The sequence below is a fragment of the Carassius gibelio genome, chromosome A8, assembly GCF_023724105.1.
Source record: "Carassius gibelio isolate Cgi1373 ecotype wild population from Czech Republic chromosome A8, carGib1.2-hapl.c, whole genome shotgun sequence".
In the NCBI taxonomy this organism is placed as follows: Eukaryota; Metazoa; Chordata; class Actinopteri; order Cypriniformes; family Cyprinidae; genus Carassius; species Carassius gibelio.
In genome coordinates this window covers 1,531,809-1,554,978 of record NC_068378.1, presented here as the reverse complement: position 1 = coordinate 1,554,978, position 23,170 = coordinate 1,531,809, and the positions used below count along the sequence as shown (strand labels likewise).

At 38.4% G+C, this 23,170-nt stretch overlaps 1 protein-coding gene across 4 annotated transcripts; it reads left to right on the top strand.

The window, feature by feature from the left end:
• The first annotated feature begins 1,467 nt into the window (after positions 1 to 1,467).
• On the top strand, positions 1,468 to 23,068 carry LOC128019179 (rabenosyn-5-like). Of its 4 annotated transcripts, XM_052605262.1 has the most exons (12): positions 1,470 to 1,726; positions 2,570 to 2,826; positions 5,119 to 5,250; positions 6,855 to 6,955; positions 16,387 to 16,432; positions 16,514 to 16,675; positions 17,990 to 18,243; positions 19,043 to 19,113; positions 19,240 to 19,326; positions 19,422 to 19,524; positions 19,678 to 19,782; positions 20,793 to 23,068. In XM_052605262.1, exons 2-12 carry the CDS (start codon positions 2,664 to 2,666, stop codon positions 21,801 to 21,803), a joined length of 2,235 nt encoding a protein of 744 aa, XP_052461222.1. In that variant the 5' UTR covers positions 1,470 to 1,726; positions 2,570 to 2,663; the 3' UTR covers positions 21,804 to 23,068. The 4 variants fall into 4 exon arrangements, with proteins under 4 accessions (XP_052461223.1, XP_052461222.1, XP_052461225.1 ...); XM_052605263.1 differs by lacking the exon at positions 5,119 to 5,250 and having other exon boundaries at positions 1,468 to 1,726; XM_052605264.1 differs by lacking the exons at positions 1,470 to 1,726; positions 2,570 to 2,826 and adding an exon at positions 7,225 to 7,399 and having other exon boundaries at positions 5,209 to 5,250.
• Positions 23,069 to 23,170: the final 102 nt, after the last annotated feature.

The following is a 23,170-nucleotide window of genomic DNA, read 5'->3' as shown; positions in this document are numbered from 1 at the left end:
ACATTAAGAAATTTAATGTACAGTATAAATAGTTAATATATAAGAAAATATATTTTATTTGTATAAAAGGCTGTAGCCTCATATTTGATTGGCAAGAAGCTTGTTTCCCTGTCTCCCAGATCAAACTGCTTCTGTTTGAGTTAACACATTAGAAACCTGATCACTCAAGAACGAGTTGTATTCATATTTTAATTTAAGAATAGTGTTATGATCACAAAGATTTAGATTTGGAAAGCACTTGTTCTAAATATAAAAGTATAGTTTCTATCCCGGACAAACGTCTACACTTCTGCCTCTTCACAGACGATTCATATGTGATAATATGGCTTCTTAACACTACTTTACAAGTTTCCCAAAGACATGAGGCTGAAACATCCTCATTAGTCTTCAAATAATTTTTTAAGAAACACTTAGACTCATATGAATGTAATTGTTTTGCCCTGAATATCTGAGCATCAGCAACACTGAGCATTTGTTTAAAAAGAAGTTCAGACACACTGAGACAGGGTTACAACCCAATGCCTTCACAAGATTTTATAATCTCTGTATGGAACCAGTTTTGTGCTGGGTAGTTATAAGTGAAATCAGACAAGATTGTAAGATGTAGTGCTTGCATGTCAGCGCCTTTCCCTTCTCCGAGATGATGACATGCACTTTTTAGGCTCAAGTAAAATTTCCCATGATTTGTGAACCCTGGGCCAGCTTTCCATTGATGTATGTTTAGCTAGGAGGACAATATTTGACCGAACACAACTATTTAAAAAGTTTGGTTGCAGAAAAATGCAGAAAAAATTGCCTTTGAAGTTGCCCAAATCAATTCCTAGCAATGCATTACATTACATTTATTCATTTGGCAGATGCTTTTATCCAAAGCGACAAATGAGGACAATGGAAGTAATCAAAATCAACAAAAGATACATGATATACACGTGCTATAACAAGTGTCACTTAGCTTAACACAGTACACATAGCAAGTTTATTTATTTTATTTTTTTTATCATATAATAAAAATAAAACAGATAAAATATAAAAACAAATATAGAGCAAGCTAGTGTTAGAGAACTTTTCCCTTTGTTAATTGTATAATAAATAAAAAGAAAACAAATAGATTACAAAAAGATTAGAGAAGCTATTGTTAGGTAGAGTGCAAGTCTAAAAGGCTGAAATCAGCATGCAAAGTAGCTATGTCCAGCTATGAAGACCAGCTAAAATCAGTCAAGCATTTTTTTCAGCTATGTTGATAATAATAATAATAATAATAATAATGTGAATAATGAGAATAATGAGAATTATTATTATTATTATTATTATTATTATTATTATTATATTAATAATAATTAAACACGTTTAAAATGCTAAACTAAGTTAAATAAACATTTTATAATGTAAAACCCATATAAAGAGAGAAGAAGAAGAAGAAAAGAAGAAGCAGAAGAAGAAGAAGAAGAAGAAGTAGAAGAAGAAGAAGAAGAAGAAGAAGAAGAAGAAGAAGAAGAAGAAGAAGAAGAAGAAGAAGAAGAGAATACAGTAAATTCAGCAAGACGTTTATACATTGAGAGGACTTTTATTTTGACATGACGATCAGTGTTCCTGATCACGCCTTACAAGCCGAGTCACACAATGGTCTTTCTGATCAACGCTTTACTGTTCATTTAAAGCGCGTTTAATTTCGATATCTCTGTTAAGAGGTTGTTAAGGATGTGAAAGCCCATCGCTGAGGAAAAAGGTAGCTAAACGTATTCCTTTCTCAGTGCAGTGTGATTTAAGTTAGTCCTGCTGTCAAACTAACAGACAAGCAAACATGTTTACAATAGAGGACAGACTGCACATTTGTTTATTTGATTGATTTGATTTTAGGCACACAATAAAAAATAAATAAATAGAGTAAGGTATCCATTTCGACACTAACACTGTCCAGCCTTTATGAAATCCAGTGCATCACTTGTTCTGATGTTCACAGGTGCTGATCCAAGCAGAAAACACATATATGTGATTTTAAAGGTTTTAGCATTAGAAACCGGTCTAGATTTAAGCTAGGGTTTGTGATGGGGCTTATGATTTTTGTGTGACTAGTAACGCTTTACAACAAAGATGTAACATTTGATTAAGTTCCATGAATTAATATTTTATACTCATTTGTCCATTTTGGTTAACTTTAAATTATGAATACATTCTACTCTTGACCATTAGATCATGCCAGTTTTAATGATGCTACTTTATTGCATTGTTATAAATGAATTGAACCAATGACGCTATATTAATGTACATGCATTTGATTGACAGATAAACCATGCATTCATATTTCAGGGTTGTTGATAATGTTACTTAATGCTTAATACTGAATATGTAGACAATAACAATAAGCATTTAATATGCAGGCAAGTGTGTCTGTTTTTATAAAATCTTCATTTTTTGGAAATACCTTGGGTACTCTTTTAACATGAATGTTTAACTTGATACTGTATAACAGGATATATAACGAATATTTAACATGATGTAAATGTGTTTTATTTTAAGAAGTCACATGGTTATGTAATTTTAATATATTTTGCATGTATGTTTGTTTGAGTGATGGAGGGGGTCTGGTATGGCTGGTGCTGTCACACAGGTGCTTCATAAACTGAGAAGCATTGGATCCAGCCGCTCACATCCAAACCCATCTTATGGCCTCCATCTACCCGCCCTCATTAGAGGACTCACCTGAGGTGAAGGAGGGCTTCCTGTGTCCTCTCTGTTTGAAGGACCTCCAGTCGTTCTACCAACTACAAGGCCACTATGAAGACGAACACTCTGGTGACAACCGGCACGTTGGTGGTCAGCTGAAAAGTAAGCTGGAATAGGATTGATTGCCATTTCTCACATTCTATTACTCAGGGAAATAAACATGAATAGGGTGTCTCCTGTGTCACAGAGATAAATGTTTAAAGGTGTCACAGTGATAAAAGTGATAAAAGGTGTTCCATCCGATCAAAAGTGCCATACGAAGTGGACTTCACACGCAGTCTAGTCTGCCATCTATTCCCGTCCGTAGGGAGTGCACGTGTTCAGTTTACCCATCAGCCATTGTGCAATACCCAAGTACTGCAAGAAGTTTGTCTAAAATAAAGGCAGTGAAAATGATTTGAGGCTTTGAGTGAAGCTTCTTTTATTGAGCAGGTGTGACTTGTATGTAGTTGCTCATCGGTATAAAGTGCACGAGATTGACTTACAGTGCAACTATCATGATCATGTTTCAATTGATTTAACTGTATATAATAATTATATAAATGCACATTGATGTATAGCCTAGCATACATTGATGTATTTTGACTAGCGTTCAAACGTTTAGATCAGTAAGATTTTTAATGTTTTTAAAATAAGTCTCTTCTGCTCACAAAACATTATCATCGTTGAAAAGTATTTAGTAAACCGATGTAATATATTCCTTTCATAACACTATTGGCGATTTGCCGTGAAGATCTTTCATCACAAGTGTTAAATGTGTTTGTGTAGTAGACGAAACTGTTACGCTGGTTCACACAGGGACACACAATATTCAGGCTTAATAGCGACGTGCACTGACTAGCTGTTTTAACTATGCTGTGTGATAGACTGTTAGATCAATCCATATTGAGTAAAACTGTCCAGAGCTTATCATATTTATCGACTTGATATTTTAATTGGAATCTTATCGCCCAGCCCTAGATGCAGGTTAATAAAACACAGGACAAATAATACAATTTATTGTTATAATTTCCAAGGGCTTACTCGGTAGTTTATTCATGCTTATTTAAAGGGGTCATATGATGCTGTCTAAAAAGAACATTATTTGGTGAAATGAAATGTGTTTATGCGGTTTATGGTTGTAACGGTAAAGCTTCATCGTCACGGGAAGGAGGAGACAGGAACCGGCAGACAATCAAAATGAAGCTTTAATGATAAAATAAATACAAAACAGCGCGACAGCCCCTCGCGGACGACTGTCATGCACAAACAAAATCAAACACAAAATAAACTCCAGGCCTGGTCCTCTCTCGTCCTTTACTGTCGTCGCTCCTCTTTTGTATCCTTCCGATCTCCTCCGTGGGACGTGAGACCGGTGAGTTTCGCAGGTGTCGTTCATTTCCAGTCACTTCACCGGCCTCGCTCCGTTCCCACGGCTCTCAGCCCCGCCCCACTCGTCACAATGGTAAAAAAAAAAAAAAAAACATTATTTTCCACATACTGTACATTATTGTTTCTCCTCTATGCCCCGCCTTCTGAAACACATTTTAGGGGTGTGTGGACGAATCTTAACTTTGATAAAGAATATCTCTTTGTTTTTGAGACTTTAGTCTTTGCAACTTTACAGATTTTCTTTATGCACCAAAAGCTTGTAACACTCCAAAGAGAAAGAAAACATTTAAATCGCATCATATGACCCCTTTAAAAGAAATTGTATTCAGTTAATCGATCAAGAACAGTCTGTTATGTCGTGTGATATTGCAAAATTATTATCATAATCTTAAACACACTGGTTTGCAGCACAAATAGTTTAACAGTTTAATGGACTTTGATATTCTTCTGGTTACCTGTAACCGCTAACAAAGTGGATGTCTTTTTTTTTTTTTTTTAAGAAAATAGCTTGCTTCTGTGTTGCAAATGTATGTTATATATGTTCCTTACCACCAAGTGCCAAATTCTGTCATCAGTACATAGCCAAGGCCTATGTGGTCACACTGCTGCCAATCGAATTTTGACACACTGGGTTGCCATTTGGCAGGAAAACACAGTGCTCTGCAGCCATGGAAGCCAGTATAAACTGGACCAGAGATAGCATATCGTACCCAACCTAAAAAGCCTCAGCATCCATCTAAAACAGTTCATGACCTGAGGCATAGTAAATGGGGACATGCTATAAGCTTGTTGTTTCATATACAATCAAATCATGAGGACCAAAACCAATGCAAAAGGTAATGTATTTGGGCAGCATGAGCTGATTCATCTTCTAGACAAACAGTTGTTCTCAATTCCAGTCCTAGGGACCCCCAGCCCTTATCAGAGACATGCCATTAAGGTCTAGAAGTCTCTGCTAATGAGTTGATGAGTGGAATCACCGACGTGTTCAGTTATTAAGCATTTTTCATGTTGTTTTCTCAGGCCTGGTGCAAAAGGCAAAGAAAGCCACAGACAAGCTGTTAAAGCGGGATGGAGATGAGCGGACAGACAGCAGTTATGAATCGTTTTATTATGGAGGAGTGGACCCCTACATGTGGGAGCCGCAGGAGCTCGGTAAGATTCTTACTACCAAATTACTACAGATAAAAAATTATTATACAGGTCCTTCTCAAAGAATTAGCATATTGTGATAAAAGTTCATTATTTTCCATAATGTAATGATAAAAATTAAACTTTCATATATTTTAGATTCATTGCACACCAACTGAAATATTTCAGGTCTACAATCTTTTATTGTTTTAATACTGATGATTTTGGCATACAGCTCATGAAAACCCAAAATTCCTATCTCAAAAAATTAGCATATTTCATCCGACCAATAAAAGAAAAGTGTTTTTAATATATAAAAAGTCAGCCTTCAAATAATTATGTTCAGTTATGCACTCAATACTTGGTCGGGAATCCTTTTTCAGAAATGACTGCTTCAGTGCGGCCTTAAGCTCATCCAGAGTGTTGGGTCTTGCGTCTCTCCACTTTCTCTTCACAATATCCCACAGATTCTCTATGGGGTTCAGGTCAGGAGAGCTGGCAGGCCAATTGAGCACAGTAATACCATGGTCAGTAAACCATTTACCAGTGGTTTTGGCACTGTGAGCAGGTGTCAGGTCGTGCTGAAAAACGAAATCTTCATCTCCATAAAGCTTTTCAGCAGATGGAAGCATGAAGTGCTCCAAAATCTCCTGATAACTAGCTGAATTGACCCTGCCCTTGATAAAACACAGTGGACCAACACCAGCAGCTGACATGGCACCCCAGACCATCACTCACTGAGGGTACTTGACACTGGACTTAAGGCATTTTGGCATTTCCTTCTACCCAGTCTTCCCCCAGACTCTGGCACCTTGATTTCCGAATGACATGAAAAATGTGCTTTCATCTGAAATAAGTTTTTTTTAACCACTGAGCAACAGTCCAGTGCTGCTTCTCTGTAGCCCATTTCCTGCACACGCCTGTGCACGGTGGCTCTGGATGTTTCTACTCCAGACTCAGTCCACTGCTTCCGCAGGTCCCCCAAGGTCTGGAATCGGTCCTTCTCCACAATCTTCCTCAGGGTCCGGTCACCTCTTCACGTTGTGCAGCGTTTTTTGCCACACTTTTTCCTTCCCACAGATTTCCCACTGAGGTGCCTTGATACAGCACTCTGGGACCAGCCTATTCGTTCAGAAATTTCTTTCTGTGTCTTACCCTCTCGCTTGAGGGTGTCAATGATGGCCTTCTGGACAGCAGTCAGGTCGGCAGTCTTACCCATGATTGCGGTTTTGAGTAATGAACCAGGCTGGGAGTTTTTAAAAGCCTCAGGAATCTTTTGCAGGTGTTTAGAGTTAATTAGTTGATTCAGATGATTAGGTTAATAGCTCGTTTAGAGAACCTATTCATGATATGCTAATTTTTTGAGATAGGAATTTTGGGTTTTCGTGAGCTGTATGCCAAAAACATCAGTATTAAAACAATGAAAGACCTGAAATATTTCAGTTGGTGTGCAATGAATCTAAAATATATGAAAGTTTAATTTTTATCATTACATTATGGAAAATAATGAACTTTTTTCACAATATGCAAATTTTTTGAGAAGGACCTGTAATAACAAAAAAGCTAAGAGTACAATTTATATATATATTCCAAGATTCCAAGCTAGTTAATATTTTCTGTTAAAATAGGAGCCACCCGCAGTCACTTGGATTTTTTCAAGAAGCAAAGAGCTGCAAGAATTGATCATTATGTTATTGAAGTCAACAAATCCATTATACGACTGGAAAAGGTGAATATTTTTCTATTATGCTCCTAGTAATATCAGTTGCATCTTATATGATTGTTGATATACTCTAAGCAAGTAGAGGTCAACCGATAATTGATTTAAAACCGATACTGATAGGTTAGACCACACTGGTGGATAACGATTCATCAACCTATTTTAGAATAGCTTCTAAAATGGATATTGAACAAAAACTATTCATATTAATTTTATATTTATTAATTAAAGATCGTTCATTTACTAATGTTAACAGAAGCAACTTCAAAATTTAACAGACTCTACTAGATGGGCATCTTTAAATATCTACGCCAGTTGTTCTCAAACCTGTCCTGGAGTACCCCCAGCCCTGAACATTTTGTATGTCTCCCTCATCTGTCACACCTGATTCAACTCATCAGCTCATTATTGGAGACTGCAAGACCTGAAGTGGGTGTTTCAGTTCATGGAGAGGTTTGAGAACCACTGATCTACACCATATCATGAACTTGCATATACATGGATTATATATATAGATACTCACACACTTTAATTGCTTCTATTCTAGAACACTTGAACACAGCCTCATGTGTCAAAACAAACAGCACGTGCTGTCAGTGATTTCGGTCTCTATCAATCAATCAATCACCTTTATTTATATAGTGCTTTAAACAAAATACATTGCGCCAAAGCACTGAACAACATTCATTTGGAAAACAGTGTCTCAATAATGCAAAATGATAGTTATGATAGTTAAAGGCAGTTCATCATTGAATTCAGTTATGTCATCTCTGTTCAGTTGAAATAGTGTCTGTTTTAATTTGCAATCAAGTCAATGATATCGATGTAGATGAAGTTACCCCAACTAAGCAAGCCAGAGGCGACAGCGGCAAGGAACCGAAACTCCATCGGTGACAGAATGGAGAAAAAAACCTTGGGAGAAACCAGGCTCAGTTGGGGGGCCAGTTCTCCTCTGACCAGACGAAACCAGTAGTTCAATTCCAGGCTGCAGCAAAGTCAGATTGTGCAGAAGAATCATCTGTTTCCTGTGGTCTTGTCCTGGTGCTCCTCTGAGACAAGGTCTTTACAGGGGATCTGTATCTGGGGCTCTAGTTGTCCTGGTCTCCGCTGTCTTTCAGGGCAGTAGAGGTCCTTTCTAGGTGCTGATCCACCATCTGGTCTGGATACGTACTGGATCCGGGTGACTGCAGTGACCCTCTGATCTGGACACAGACTGGATCTGGTGGCCACGGTGACCTCGGAACAAGAGAGAAACAGACAAATATTAGCGTAGATGCCATTCTTCTAATGATGTAGAAAGTACGGTGTTATGTGAAGTGTTCCGGTTCCAGTTTACCTAATTAATGCAGCCTAAAAATCCTTTAACGGATTTGGATATTAAAAGCATATTAGTATGTTATGTGTATCCCAGGTTAAAGAGATGGGTCTTTAATCTAGATTTAAACTGCAAGAGTGTGTCTGCCTCCCGAACAATGTTAGGTAGGTTATTCCAGAGTTTAGGCGCCAAATAGGAAAAGGATCTGCCGCCCGCAGTTGATTTTGATATTCTAGGTATTATCAAATTGCCTGAGTTTTGAGAACGTAGCGGACGTAGAGGAGTATAATGTAAAAGGAGCTCATTCAAATACTGAGGTGCTAAACCATTCAGGGCTTTATAGGTAATAAGCAATATTTTAAAATCTATACGATGTTTGATAGGGAGCCAGTGCAGTGTGGACAGGACCGGGCTAATATGGTCATACTTCCTGGTTCTAGTAAGAACTCTTGCTGCTGCATTTTGGACTAGCTGTAGTTTGTTTACCAAGCGTGCAGAACAACCACCCAATAAAGCATTACAATAGTCTAACCTTGAAGTCATAAATGCATGGATTAACATTTCTGCATTTGACATTGAGAGCAAAGGCCGTAATTTAGATATATTTTTGAGATGGAAAAATGCAGTTTTACAAATGCTAGAAACGTGGCTTTCTAAGGAAAGATTGCAATCAAGTAGCACACCTAGGTTCCTAACTGATGACGAAGAATTGACAGAGCAACCATCAAGTCTTAGACAGTGTTCTAGGTTATTACAAGTAGAGTTTTTAGGCCCTATGATTAACACCTCTGTTTTTTCTGAATTTAGCAGTAAGAAATTACTCGTCATCCAATTTTTTATATCGACTATGGATTCCATTAGTTTTTCAAATTGGTGTGTTTCACCGGGCTGCGAGGAAATATAGAGCTGCGTATCATCAGCATAACAGTGAAAGCTAACACCATGTTTCCTGATGATATCTCCCAAGGGTAACATATAAAGCGTGAAGAGTAGCGGCCCTAGAACTGAGCCTTGAGGTACTCCATACTGCACTTGTGATCGATATGATACATCTTCATTCACTGCTACGAACTGATGGCGGTCATATAAGTACGATTTAAACCATGCTAATGCACTTCCACTGATGCCAACAAAGTGTTCAAGTCTATGCAAAAGAATGTTGTGGTCAATTGTGTCAAACGCAGCACTAAGATCCAATAAAACTAATAGAGAGATACACCCACGATCAGATGATAAGAGCAGATCATTTGTAACTCTAAGGAGAGCAGTTTCAGTACTATGATACGGTCTAAATCCTGACTGGAAATCCTCACATATACCATTTTTCTCTAAGAAGGAATATAATTGTGAGGATACCACCTTTTCTAGTATCTTGGACAGAAAAGGGAGATTCGAGATTGGTCTATAATTAACTAGTTCTCTGGGGTCAAGTTGTGGCTTTTTTATGAGAGGCTTAATAACAGCCAGTTTTAAGGTTTTGCGGACATATCCTAATGACAATGAGGAATTAATAATAGTCAGAAGAGGACCTATGACTTCTGGAAGCACCTCTTTTAAGAGCTTAGATGGTATAGGGTCTAACATACATGTTGTAAGTTTTGATGATTTAACAAGTTTATACAATTCTTCCTCTCCTATAGTAGAGAATGAGTGGAACTGTTCCTCAGGGGGTCTATAGTGCACTGTCTGATGCGAAACTGTAGCTGACGGCTGAATGGTTGCAATTTTATCTCTAATAGCATCGATTTTAGAAGTAAAGTAGTTCATAAAGTCATTACTGCTGTGGTGTTGGGAAATGTCAACACTTGTTGAGGCTTTATTTTTCGTTAATTTAGCCACTGTATTGAATAAATACCTGGGGTTATGTTTGTTTTCTTCTAAAAGAGAAGAAAAGTAATCAGATCTAGCAGTTTTTAATGCTTTTCTGTAGGATATGCTACTTTCCCGCCAAGCAATACGAAATACCTCTAGTTTTGTTTTCCTCCAGCTGCGCTCCATTTTTCGGGCTGCTCTCTTTAGGGTGCGAGTATGCTCATTATACCATGGTGTCAAAATGTTTTCCTTAACCTTTCTTAATCGTAAAGGAGCAACTGTATTTAAAGTGCTAGAAAAGAGAGAGTCCATAGTTTCTGTTACATCATCAAGTTGTTCTGAGGTTTTGGATATGCTAAGGAATTCGGATACATCAGGAAGATAACTTAAAAAGCAGTCTTTTGTGGTAGAAGTGATGGTTCTTCGATACTTGTAACAAGAAGTAGAATTTACAATTTTGGCTATATGAAGTTTACACAGAACTAAATTATGATCTGAGATATCATCACTTTGCTGAATAATTTCAACACTATCAACTAGGGATGGGCATTCGATTAAATTTTCTTAGTCGATCGTCGGGAGAATTAACGATCGACTATCGATTAATCATTAATATTTTTATAATATAATTATTTATTTTTTATAATAAAAAAATGCAATGAATACAAAAATACAGCGTGTTTTTCCTCGGTGAGACCTTTATTACAAGATCAACTTGTGGCAGACAGTTAAACTACGTTCAGGCAAACCGAACATATATGCGCGTACATATGCAGTGCTCTAAAGCAGCGGAACCTGCAGCTGCTAGCAGGCGTTCTTAAACAGAGACCTCACTTGTTCCAAAATAATAATAATGTCAAAATAATCATGTTAAACAATAACATAAAAAAAACATTATAATACTTAGATCTGACAGATTTTGTTAAAATGTACGTTAACTCAAAACCATCGAAGCTAGAAGAAAAGGCCAGATATTAGCCTTCCTAACAATTACGCTAACGTAACAAATTATGCTACTTAAAGCCTCATGAAAAATAAACTATCTTTAATAACTAGCATACAACTTCTGCACGAGTCTACGAATTTTTGCTGAGAAATACCGCATGTTGACATGATCTGGTGTCAGACGCGACCGCAACCATGGTGACCGTCAGTCCAGCCGCCGAAAACACCCGCTCTGAGGGAAATGACGTTGCCGGGATGCACAGGTACATCATTTGAGTCGTGGCCGAGTTGTACTTAAACACCCCATCGCAATGTTTGCAGTTAACTAGTTCGCTTTTTAAATCAAAATGGTCCCACGCCACACTTCGCCGTTACATCTTCATGATTATTCTTTGAAATCAAAACGGAAGATCACAGATAACCGAGTAGGGTGTCAAATATTGCACCCTGGTGGTAAAATATTTAATTGCTGCCACACAGTGAAATTCATTTAATTGCTTCAAGACTCGCACTACGCAACGCAACCTGCATTAGATTAAAAAAAAATGCTTTAGATTAATCGATAACAAATTAACATGATCGAGGAAAATCTTAACGATCAATGATCGATCGTCGATTAATCATGCCCATCCCTACTATCAACATCAATTCCATGTGACAGTATTAAATCTAGAGTATGATTTCGACAATGAGTAGGTCCTGAAACATGTTGTCTAACACCAATAGAGTTCAGAATGTCTATAAATGCTGATCCCAATGCATCTTTTTCATTATCGACATGGATATTAAAATCACCAACTATTAAGACTTTATCTGCAGCCAGAACTAACTCGGATGTAAAATCACCAAACTCTTTAATAAAGTCTGTATGGTGCCCTGGTGGCCTGTATACAGTAGCCAGTACAAACATAACAGGGGATTTATCATTAACATTGGTTTCTCTGGATAATGTTAAATGAAGCACCATTACTTCAAACGAGTTATACTTGAAGCCTGCCCTCTGAGAAATCCTGAAAACGTTATTATAAATTGAAGCAACTCCTCCCCCTTTGCCTTTTAGACGCGGCTCGTGTTTATAACAATAATCTTGGGGGATGGACTCATTTAAAATAATGTAATCATCAGGTTTTAGCCAGGTTTCTGTCAAGCAGAGCACATCTATATTATGATCAGTTATCATATTATTTACAAAAAGTGTTTTCGTAGAAATGGATCTGATATTCAATAAGCCAATCTTTATCATTTGTTTATCCATATTGCATTTGTTTTTTATTTGTTGAACCTCAATTAAATTGTTAACCTTAACTTGGTTTGGACGTTTTTTGTATTTTCTAGTTCGGGGAACAGACACAGTCTCTATAGTGTGATATCTAGGTGAAAGAGTCTCTATGTGCTGAGAATTAACTGACCTCTGTGACGGGAGGCAGCTAGCAGACGGTCGGTTTAGCCAGTCTGTCTGCTTCCTGACCTGGGCCCCAGTTAGTCAAGTATAAACACTAAGACTATTTGCCATATTTCTAGACAGAAGAGTGGCGCCACCCCAGGAGGGATGAAGACCATCTCTTTTAAACAGGTCAGGTCTGCCCCAAAAGCTCGTCCAATTGTCTATATAACCTATGTTATTCTGTGGGCACCACTTAGACATCCAGCCATTGAGTGATGACAATCTGCTATGCATCTCGTCACCACGGTAAGCAGGGAGGGGACCAGAGCATATTACAGTGTCTGACATCGTGCTTGCAAGTTCACACACCTCTTTAAAGTTATTTTTAGTGATCTCCGACTGGCGAAGTCGAACATCTTTAGCGCCGGCATGAATAACAATCTTACTGTATTTACGTTTAGCATTAGCCAGCACTTTTAAATTTGCCAAGATGTCAGGCACTCTGGCTCCCGGTAAACATTTGACTATGGTGGCTGGTGTCTCTATATTTACGTTCCGTACAATAGAATCGCCAATAACTAGAGCACTTTCATAAGGTTTCTCAGTGGGTGCATCACTGAGTGGGGAGAACCTGTTTAATGTTTTGATCGGAACAGAAGAGCGGTTTTTTGACCCACGACTACGCTGCCTCACTGTCACCCAGTTGCCCTGCTGCAGGGGCTCTGCTGGAACCGGACAATGTACAGGAATCCCTGAGCTAGACGCATCCAAAGCCATATCTAGAGCCCTAACATTCTTACTGTCCTCAATTAAAGTTTGGATGCGTGTCTCTAATTCTGAAATCTTCTCTGTCAGCCTAACTGTTTCCCTGCATTTATCACATGTGAATCCCTCATCAGCGACAGAGATAGATAAACTGTACATGTGGCAAGAGGTGCAAATAACAATTGTAGGAGAAGCCATTACTCACCGTGCTTGATGAAATATTCTTACTGCGGTTGTTTGATGAACTTGTGGAAAACTGCAGCGTGAGAGAGGAGAGGAGAGGAGAAAAGAAAACGCTAATGACAAGCTAACGAGTGCTAACGCTTTGCAGGTGTGCTGCAGTCACGGAAGAGTGAACGATCAAAGTTAATCTGATAAGATTGATCGGTAATATCAGAAATATGGTGTGAATTAAGTTATATTTTACAATTTAAAAAACAAACAAACAGACAGTGATAGTAAGAAAGATTATAGAGAAAAAATATAAAATAAAAACAGCTACATGGAGCTATGATTAGCTACAGAAGGCCAACAGGAAGTATGCCCCAATAAAGTGAATTGGTCTCTAGAGGTCGCTCTCATGCTGTATAATCACAGATGAGCTTCTCAGCCTCTTCAGCAACAGATGCAATCTGGAAAAACTATTGGCATGTATTTTTGCCAATATTTCCAGCAATCAGCTATCAGTGCCGATTAATCGGCAAAACTGATACATCGGTCGACCTCTATAAACAAGTGTAGGAAAACAAACATGAATGTTTTGCCAAGCATAGTGCATGTGCATGGCTTTTGTTTTTACAGTAAATACTTAATCTCTGTTGTTGTGTTACTATGGGCTGTAAAAAACCTCAGTACTCAAAGAAACTTTATTGTGTTTAGAAAATATTACAATTATGAAATTATTTAGGAAACTATCAATAAACATAACAGTTTGACTAACTATAAATGACTTGCTTAGGTAAATTCTCTTCAAACTTGCTTTGTCAGTAATTGATTTTAAAGTCAAAACTGACTTTTCAGATTACACGAAATATCACATAATTATACGACATAAACGCTTCTTGGTTCAGTGTACTGGTGATCCAAAAACGATGCAACTGGTTCTTGACTCGAGAACGAGAAACGCTCTGGCAGTGGGTGGGTGTGTACGTTCGTTATCTGGCTCTGCTGCCCAAATTTTCCCCAGGCCTTTATTTAAGACCGGCCTTTAATTGTCTTTGTTGACCACGCCCCCGGCCAATGTAGGAGGCCCGGCGTTTATTTGACTAACGGTTTTTATTTGAGGAATTATGGTATATTAACCTACACCCCACCTCCAGCAGCGCGACACATGTTTACATTAATCTACACCCTGCATCCAGCATCGCGACACATTTACATTAATCTACACACCGCCTCCACCAGCGCAACACGTTAACATTAATCTACATCCCGCCTCCAGCAGCGCAACACGTTAACATTAATCTACATCCCGCCTGCAGCAGCGCGACATGTTTACACTAATCTACACCCTGCCTCCAGCATCGTGACACGTTTACATTAATCTACACCCCGCCTCCAGCAGTGTGACATGTTTACATTAATCTACACCCTGCATCCAGCATCCCGACACATTTACATTAATCTACACCCCGCCTCCAGCAGCGCAACACGTTAACATTAATCTACATCCCGCCTCCAGCAGCGCGAAATGTTTACATTAATCTACACCCCGCCTCCAGCAGCACGACACTTTTACATTAATCTACACCCTGCCTCCAGCGTGACACGTTTACATTAATCTATACCCCGCCTCCAGCAGCACGACACTTTTACATTAATCTACACCCTGCCTCCAGCGTGACACGTTTACATTAATCTACACCCGCCTTCAGCAGCGCGACACGTTTACACTAATCTAAAGCCCCCCTCCACTAATCTACATCCCGCCTCCAGCAGCGCGACACACGTTTACACTAATCTACACCCACCTCCAGCAGCGCGACATGTTTACATTAATCTACAGCCTGCCTCCAGCAGCGCGACACGTATACACTAATCTACACCCCACCTCCAGCAGCACGACACATGTTAACATTAATCTACACCCCGCCTCCAGCAGCCCGACACGTATACACTAATCTACACCCCACCTCCAGCAGCACGACACACATTTACATTAATCTACACCCCTCCTCCAGCAGCGTGACATGTTTACATTAATATACACCCCGCCTTCAGCAGCGCGACACACGTTTACATTAATCTACACCCTGCCTCCAGCAGCGCGACACACGTTTACATTAATCTACACCCCGCCTCCAGCAGTGCGACACACGTTTACATTAATCTACAGCCCGCCTAAAGCAGCGCGACACAGGTTTACATTAATCTACAGCCCGCCTCCAGCAGCGCGACACAGGTTTACATTAATCTACAGCCCGCCTCCAGCAGCGCGACACACGTTTACATTAATCTACAGCCCGCCTCCAGCAGCGCGACACACGTTTACATTAATCTACAGCCCACCTCCAGCAGTGCGACACAGGTTTACATTAATCTACAGCCCGCCTCCAGCAGCGTGACACAGGTTTACATTAATCTACAGCCCGCCTCCAGCAGCGCGACACAGGTTTACATTAATCTACAGCCCGCCTCCAGCAGCGCGACACACGTTTACATTAATCTACAGCCCGCCTCCAGCAGCGCGACACACGTTTACATTAATCTACAGCCCGCCTCCAGCAGCGTGACACAGGTTTACATTAATCTGCAGCCCGCCTCCAGCAGTGCGACACACGTTTACATTAATCTACAGCCCGCCTCCAGCAGCGCGACACAGGTTTACATTAATCTGCAGCCCGCCTCCAGCAGTGCGACACACGTTTACATTAATCTACAGCCCGCCTCCAGCAGCGTGACACAGGTTTACATTAATCTGCAGCCCGCCTCCAGCAGTGCGACACACGTTTACATTAATCTACAGCCCGCCTCCAGCAGCGTGACACAGGTTTACATTAATCTGCAGCCCGCCTCCAGCAGCGCGACAGGTTTACACTAATTTACAGCCTGCCTCCAGCAGCGCCACATATGTTAACATTAATCTACAGCCCGCCTCAAGTAGAATTTTTTGTTCTTAAAGTTTAACAATCTGATAAATTTAGATAAAAGGACTAAATTTTAAATTGAACTGTCCATTTGATAATTTTTTCACATTACTACTTTGCTTTTCATTGCCAGCTTACATCCTTTGACAGAACCAACATGGATGCAGCGCAAATAAGATGTATGTGAACAAAATGTCACACGTGCTTTGTACTGTTTAAATAATGACTTAAAATGTGACTACTATGCAACTTTTTCTCAGCACTTGAGAAGTCGGTGGTATCGTGGGTGAATGATCAGGATGTGCCATTTTGCCCTGATTGTGGGGGCAAATTCAATATCCGCAACCGCCGCCACCATTGCAGACTCTGTGGGTCCATTATGTGCAGAAAGTGCACAGAGTTTATTCCTCTGCCACTGGCATGTGAGTTACACGTGTGTAGATATGATAGATCGAGTGGAAAGTACTATACATTAAGATTTTCTTCAGTAAATTCTTTGTCCTTTTTTTTTTTCAAAAAGAAAAAAAATAGTGAGTTGCCTTTCTGTATACTGCAATTGTCAGATACAAGACAGCATTCTGACTGTCCAATATGTTACTGATTTGGGAGAGTCTATACAGTAAAGATGGGAGGTCCAATTGATTTCTGTGAAGCAGTTCTTTCAGGAAGTTCATTTCACATGTGAGTAAAGTGATATATCTGACACAGTAACTCGTGGTACCTAAAATGGGGATTTAGTGCTTTTGTACATTGGTTTTGTAAAACATTAAATATATCAAACGTTAGTCAGAGTCATACCCCCTTGTCTTTAAGTTTGTTTAAATATCCATTTGCTACTTTCGGCTATTATAATAGTCTCAGTATTCCCCACCACATTAAATAATCAAGTCATAAACATATTTCTTGTATGATTTGTTTATACATCACATTTTGTCTCCTCAGTCAGATTCCAGGCATTACATTTATAGTATCCACACACTCATCGGTTCTCAGTATTTCGAATATTACTGAAAGAGACTGTTCTTAGTTCAGTGTATTGTTGCTTCAAGAACAACTTCTATCCCAATTGCAAACTGGTTAGAGCAGTTAATCTTAAAGAAAAGTTAGCAAATCAGATATCACTAGACTTTAGAATAAATTACTTTAGAGTCAAAGTGTCAGAAACATTTGATAGACCAGTAAATTGATTGCTGACACGCGATGCAAAGTATTACAAATGATTCAGTTAGATGTACTGGTGTACTGAATCAACCTGTTTGTTTATGATCCTGACATCACTATCGGGATGTGAAGAGACTTTCCAACCAACATAACAAAAAGGGATTTTTAAACCAAATTACTTACCCTTCCTTTTTAGCCTTCGACAAATTAACGATTTGAATTGGAGCAGTCATGGCATTAAGTGCTGCTAATACAAATTTTATTGTGTGCTCCATAGACATTTACATTCAGAGAACATTTTTACTTATTCTGGTCCCTTTAATTCATCCCTTAAGATTTAATTTGTCTTAAAAAGATATTTGAAAGATCTAAAATTAAAATAAAAATGACTTCATAAAACCTGCAGAAACCCTGACAATATGCTACTCTAATACGCATAAATGTAACAAATTGGGGGGTCTTGGGGAAAGTAGTGTTTTTTTTTTTTTTGCCAATGAATTACTTGTATTTAACTACTGGTTGGTTATCTTGAGCAGGTAGTCAGATATTCAGGACGTACTGTTATGTGATTTCAGATAAATTAACTAGTGGGACCAGGGAGGCCGTGTGGGCTCCAGGCCAGAGTGGGTCTCCTGGATCTGCAGACCCAGTGACGCAGCAGACCTCTCGCCGTGGCTCTATTAACAGCATCTCATCTGTCACATCTGTGTTGGAGGAGAAAGATGAGGACCGTGTACGTTGTTGCCATCACTGCATGGAGGCACTACTCCGGCAGCAGCACAAACTGGAGGAAAAAGACCACGTGCCTGATATCGTCAAACTCTATGAGGTACAAACTTTAGAATCAAGCATTTTTTGTTAAACATTGTGCTTAATTTTATCATAGAGTAAACAAATATGTAAATTACATTTATTACATCTTTGTTTATCAGAAGTGAATGTTTTGGGAGACCACTTCTTGATGTTTTCAATGGAAATCTGCTCTCTTCATGCCGTTTATTTTCTCTCTCACACACTAAAAGAGATACAAAGAAAGAGTCTTACCAGTTAGAATTAATATGCTACTTGCTAAATTGTATTATTTATTATTTTGTCTTGTCAATATGAGTTTGGATGGCGTTGTTATTTATTATATTAGTCACTTTGTGAGTTATTGCACAATTGGCAATTACAATCGCTAATGCTCCTCTATCACTATCCATGTTTTGATTTTAGCAAATCGGTTTGAGCGAATGCAGAGATGTGTTTAACATTCATGAGTAACACAGTCTTTACCCTTACTGTTTGGTGTAATTAAACATTTAATGACCAGTAATGTTTCATGCACCCCATAGTTTAATATAACAAATTATACATTAGATCATGCTGTACAAAAATCCTGAATAACTCAAACTATTGCACATTAATTAATATCTTTTTTATGTCTCTTAAGAATAGCATGTTTTTTGTAAATTGTTTCTATATAAACTTCTGTACCTTTCAAGATTCACCTCCACACCCACATGGGCCATTAGAGCTTGATGATTGGACCCTGATGATTGCTGCTTGGAGCTATGTATTGTAGTGATGGTAGCTCATAATATAAAGCGTAGTCTTTAGTCATACTATTGTTTGTTTTTGCTGTGCAGAGGTTAAGGACGTGTATGGAGAAAGTTGAAGCTAAGGCTCCAGAGTACACGCGCATGGCAGAGTCTCTCAAGTAAGCCCTCAAGCCGAAAGAAATGCACTACAAATGTACATTTGTTCACTTCTTTAATGATATTTAAATGTCTGGTGCCATATCCCAAACATTGCCAGACTCTGACGTTTTCTCTGTAATGTGTAGTGCTGGGGAGACAACCTGTAATCTAGAGAGTGCTGCTGCACTAAGGATGGAGATACAGAAATACTATGAGCTCATTGACGTTCTGAGGTAGGCAACAGACTAAAGACACATACTGTGACGTGATGTACATTTCTAAATCAGGATTCACAGAAAGCATTTCTGTGGGGGGTTTTTGGCACTAGTAAGAAGATACTCACACTCGGACTAAAAGATGAGGTCCAGCCTCACCCCAAAGCCCTGCAGCTGCAAAGGATGGTGCGCTACACAGCTACACTTTTTATTCAGGTGAAATTTTATATATACATCTTTACAATTATGCTGAGAGGTTTACACACTTATGGGTAAAACTATATTAAATTGAATTAAAATTAAATTAAAATCTATAAGGGTAGAAACTCAAATTATCCATTCAGTACTCTTACGTTCTTGTACCCGTAGGAGAAACTGTTAGGTCTGACGTCGCTCCCCACCAAGGAGAAATACGAGGAGCTTAAAAAGAAGAGAAGAGAGGAGCAGGAGAAAAAGGCTCAGCAGGAGAGACTGGTGAATAAATGACAACATGATCATTTTCTGTTTCTCATATCAATCGAATTTGCTAAACAGTTTCTTTATTTGACAAAAACCTTATTGAATCATTGGTGATTCTGATGTCTCAACTCCAAAACCTTTTGAGCTTGAATTGTGTTTGTCACGTTACCCATCTGAGTATTCTTCCTTGTTTCTCAGCTTTAGAGCTTTAAGTTCCTAGGAAACTTTTCTACAACAGTTTAATATCTCTGATTTTGTCTGCTGAAAGGTTGTATTCTGAGGGCACTACTTTTATTGTGGGTTTTAGAATCAGTTTTATCTAAATCTATTGTGTTCTGATTGTTTACCCAATGAAGCAAAGAAGATTGTGTTTATATGGTAAAGAATAATAATCAGGAAAGACTTAGAAGGCTGCAGAATTACAGCCATATATATATCCTTGCAATATATATGAATTATGCCCTATATGTATGCTCATATAACGAGCAACTTACGTTAAACTTTAATAAGCAATTAAAGGTTTGCAATATGAACACAATAAAAAGTATTTTCATTAAGAAAACTTTGACATTTTTCTTCTCGCCCTTCAACAATAAATTATTAAAAGTCACTTTAAAATTGTAAATGCTTCAACAAATATCTTTCAACAGACCATGACCAACATTGCTAATAAGGATTAGAAAGGAAAAGGGGGACAGGTACATTTTAAAGCATCTACGTGAAAACTAACCTGAAAAGAAACACAAAAAACAAGCGATCCATGCATGCTTTCCAGTGAGTTATTCATTGGGTATATTGTAGATTAAATGCACAGTATGTGTTGTCTTTTTCCGTATTGTTACACCAAAAAAAAAAAAAAAAAAAATCAAGAGGCAAAGAATTTATAAGTTCTTGTTCAATAGCACTTGGTTAATTAAGTACTTAAACAAAATGATTCTAAAATAGCGGGATAGTAAGCTGGTCTGATTAAATTAATTATTTTTCCAGGTCATAATGTAACTCTTGTCTTGTCTTACATAATCTAGGCAGGTCTGGAGGCACAAAAACGTAGAATGGAAAATGATCATGACCGAGTGGCCCTCGGTGCAAATGAAAATGTTTCCGGTCCACGCATTACCAAAGCTGGTGGCTGGCTGCCACAATCAGACACTCTTCATACTCACTCTGAGCTGGATGACCCTCTCCTGCAACAGATCAAAAACATAGAGTCGTTCTTACGGCAGACACGCTTTGCAAACCGCACTGATGAAGTGGCCATGCTGGAGGAAAATCTGCGGCAGCTGCAGGATGAGTTTGACGCTCAGCAGACCAGTCGAGCCATGCAGCTTTCACAGAGGTTACAGCAGAAACAAATCGAACATCTGCAGCAAAGAGAGCTCGAGAACAGGAACCAATCAAAAAACCCCACCTTGGATTTCAGAGAACGAGAAAATGTTCTGAAAAGAGAAGAGGTCGAAGGTGACTTTGAAGACACAGGGCTTCCAATCAAATCTTCTCCTAAGGCTTTATCACTTCTATTAGGCAACTCTCCTCCCTTAGAGAGGCTAAGAGATAAACATACACCAACTCCACCCACCAGAAACCCCTTTGATGAGGAGCATATCTCTCCTGATAAGGAAGAACCAACAAACTCTCAGACCGCCAATGGAAGGAAAGTGTACAACCCGTTTGAGGAAGAAAATGATGAAGTGGAAGATACAGATACAGCTAAAGTAAAGTCACCTAGAAATCCATTTGAAGATGAAGATTATGAAGATGGAGGTAACCCTTTTAAAGAGGCTTCTGATGAAATTCCAGCTGCCTCAACCAATCCATTTGATGAAGAAGTTGATGAAGATGGCACAGCAGTTGATGACATGATTGAGGAAGAGCTACTTCTACAACAGATCGATAATATCCGGTCATATATCTTTGACGCCAAGCTAAACGGACATTCTGATAAAGTGGAGCTTTTGTCTGAGAACCTAAAGGAGCTGCAACAAACACTACAAGAGCAGAAAATAAAAAATAGTGGCCATCACAAACTCGTTTTGTAATTGATAGGGCTTGTTTTCGGTTACAAATAACAATGTAAGCATTACACAAAAATATAAAACAGATATTCTATGCAAGAATGCATAGAAGTAGGACAGTTCATGATCAGAACAACTGAACATCTTTTTCATTTATTTAAATTTGTAATTGAATAATAAAAATAAAATACAGTGAGTCTTGGCATTGCTAAATACTCAAATATTTTTGTGAATAAAATCTTAATCTTACATTATGTAGTTTCAAGTCAAATAAATAGGTAGGTTTTATAAGTGGTTGAAATATCTGAAGTAAATAATTTTCTGTTCAGCAAAGTCAGTATTTCATCCTCATATCTACTTTGATTCAGAATACATTTTGCTCTAGAATTTTAACTTTAGGATGTTTAACCAGCACTTTACTAATGGAAACACTGATTTCCTGTGATTCTATCTTTGAAACATCAAAGGGATAGTTCACTCAAACATGAAAGTTTTTTCACTAATTACTCGCCGTTCCAAACCATTGTATTTTATTTTCACTTTGGAAAAGGAAGGGAAAGAATGTTTCAACTATTTTTGTCCATACAATTTAAGTTGATGCTGTCAAAAACAATATCTGAAATCTGATTCAGCAAATCTGTAATACTAAACCGATTGAATCAATAATTATGTTTTGTTTTTTTGGGGCTTGTACAATGAAAACGATGTCTGTTTTGGAGTTTGTATACATTGTTTTATCCACTTAGAAGTACTTATTTTCTGTTGCATCTAAATGACATAGCAATTATACAAATACATCAAATGTTATGGAAACCAGTGTTGGCATAAAGTTAGTGAAGTGACGTGACATACGGCCAAGTATGGTGACCCATACTCAGAATTCATGCTCTGCTTTTAACCCATCCAAAGTGCACACACACAGCAGTGAACACACGCACACACCGTGAACACAAACCCGGAGCAGTTGGCATTAGTAAATATAATTGCCTGCTGTGCCTCTAAATAGCTTTGCAAAAACTGTACCATTTGTATGTAAAATCTCCTGGATTTTTCTAGCATGTTTTATCAGTTCTACAAAAAGACATCAAAACTGGTGACTTCTGTCTTCTATTGACTCAAGGCTTTCTTGTACAGAGAACAGACTGTGGCTGAATGTAATGCCTTTTGTAAATGTTTTTTTTTTTTTTTTTTTTTTTGTAATTAGAGTAACATATTGTGACTAACAACCTGAGCAATATCAGGCATCATACATGTAACACTAATAATTAATAAAATTCACTGAATGAAAATGTTGTGATTTATTTTGTAGTTATTCACTCCAGAATAACCACCAAATGTGTTTATTTTTTTGCAAGCTCATAAAACAAGTCAACTTTCCATAGTCACAGTCT

Coding starts and splice junctions, on each gene's coding strand:
- LOC128019179 (XM_052605262.1), top strand. CDS start 2,664: ATGGCCTCCATCTACCCGCCCTCATTAGAGGACTCACCTGAGGTGAAG. Junction 16,433..16,513: donor GGATGCAGCGCAAATAAGAT/GTATGTGAACAA, acceptor ACTTTTTCTCAG/CACTTGAGAAGTCGGTGGTA. Junction 16,676..17,989: donor TATTCCTCTGCCACTGGCAT/GTGAGTTACACG, acceptor ATGTGATTTCAG/ATAAATTAACTAGTGGGACC.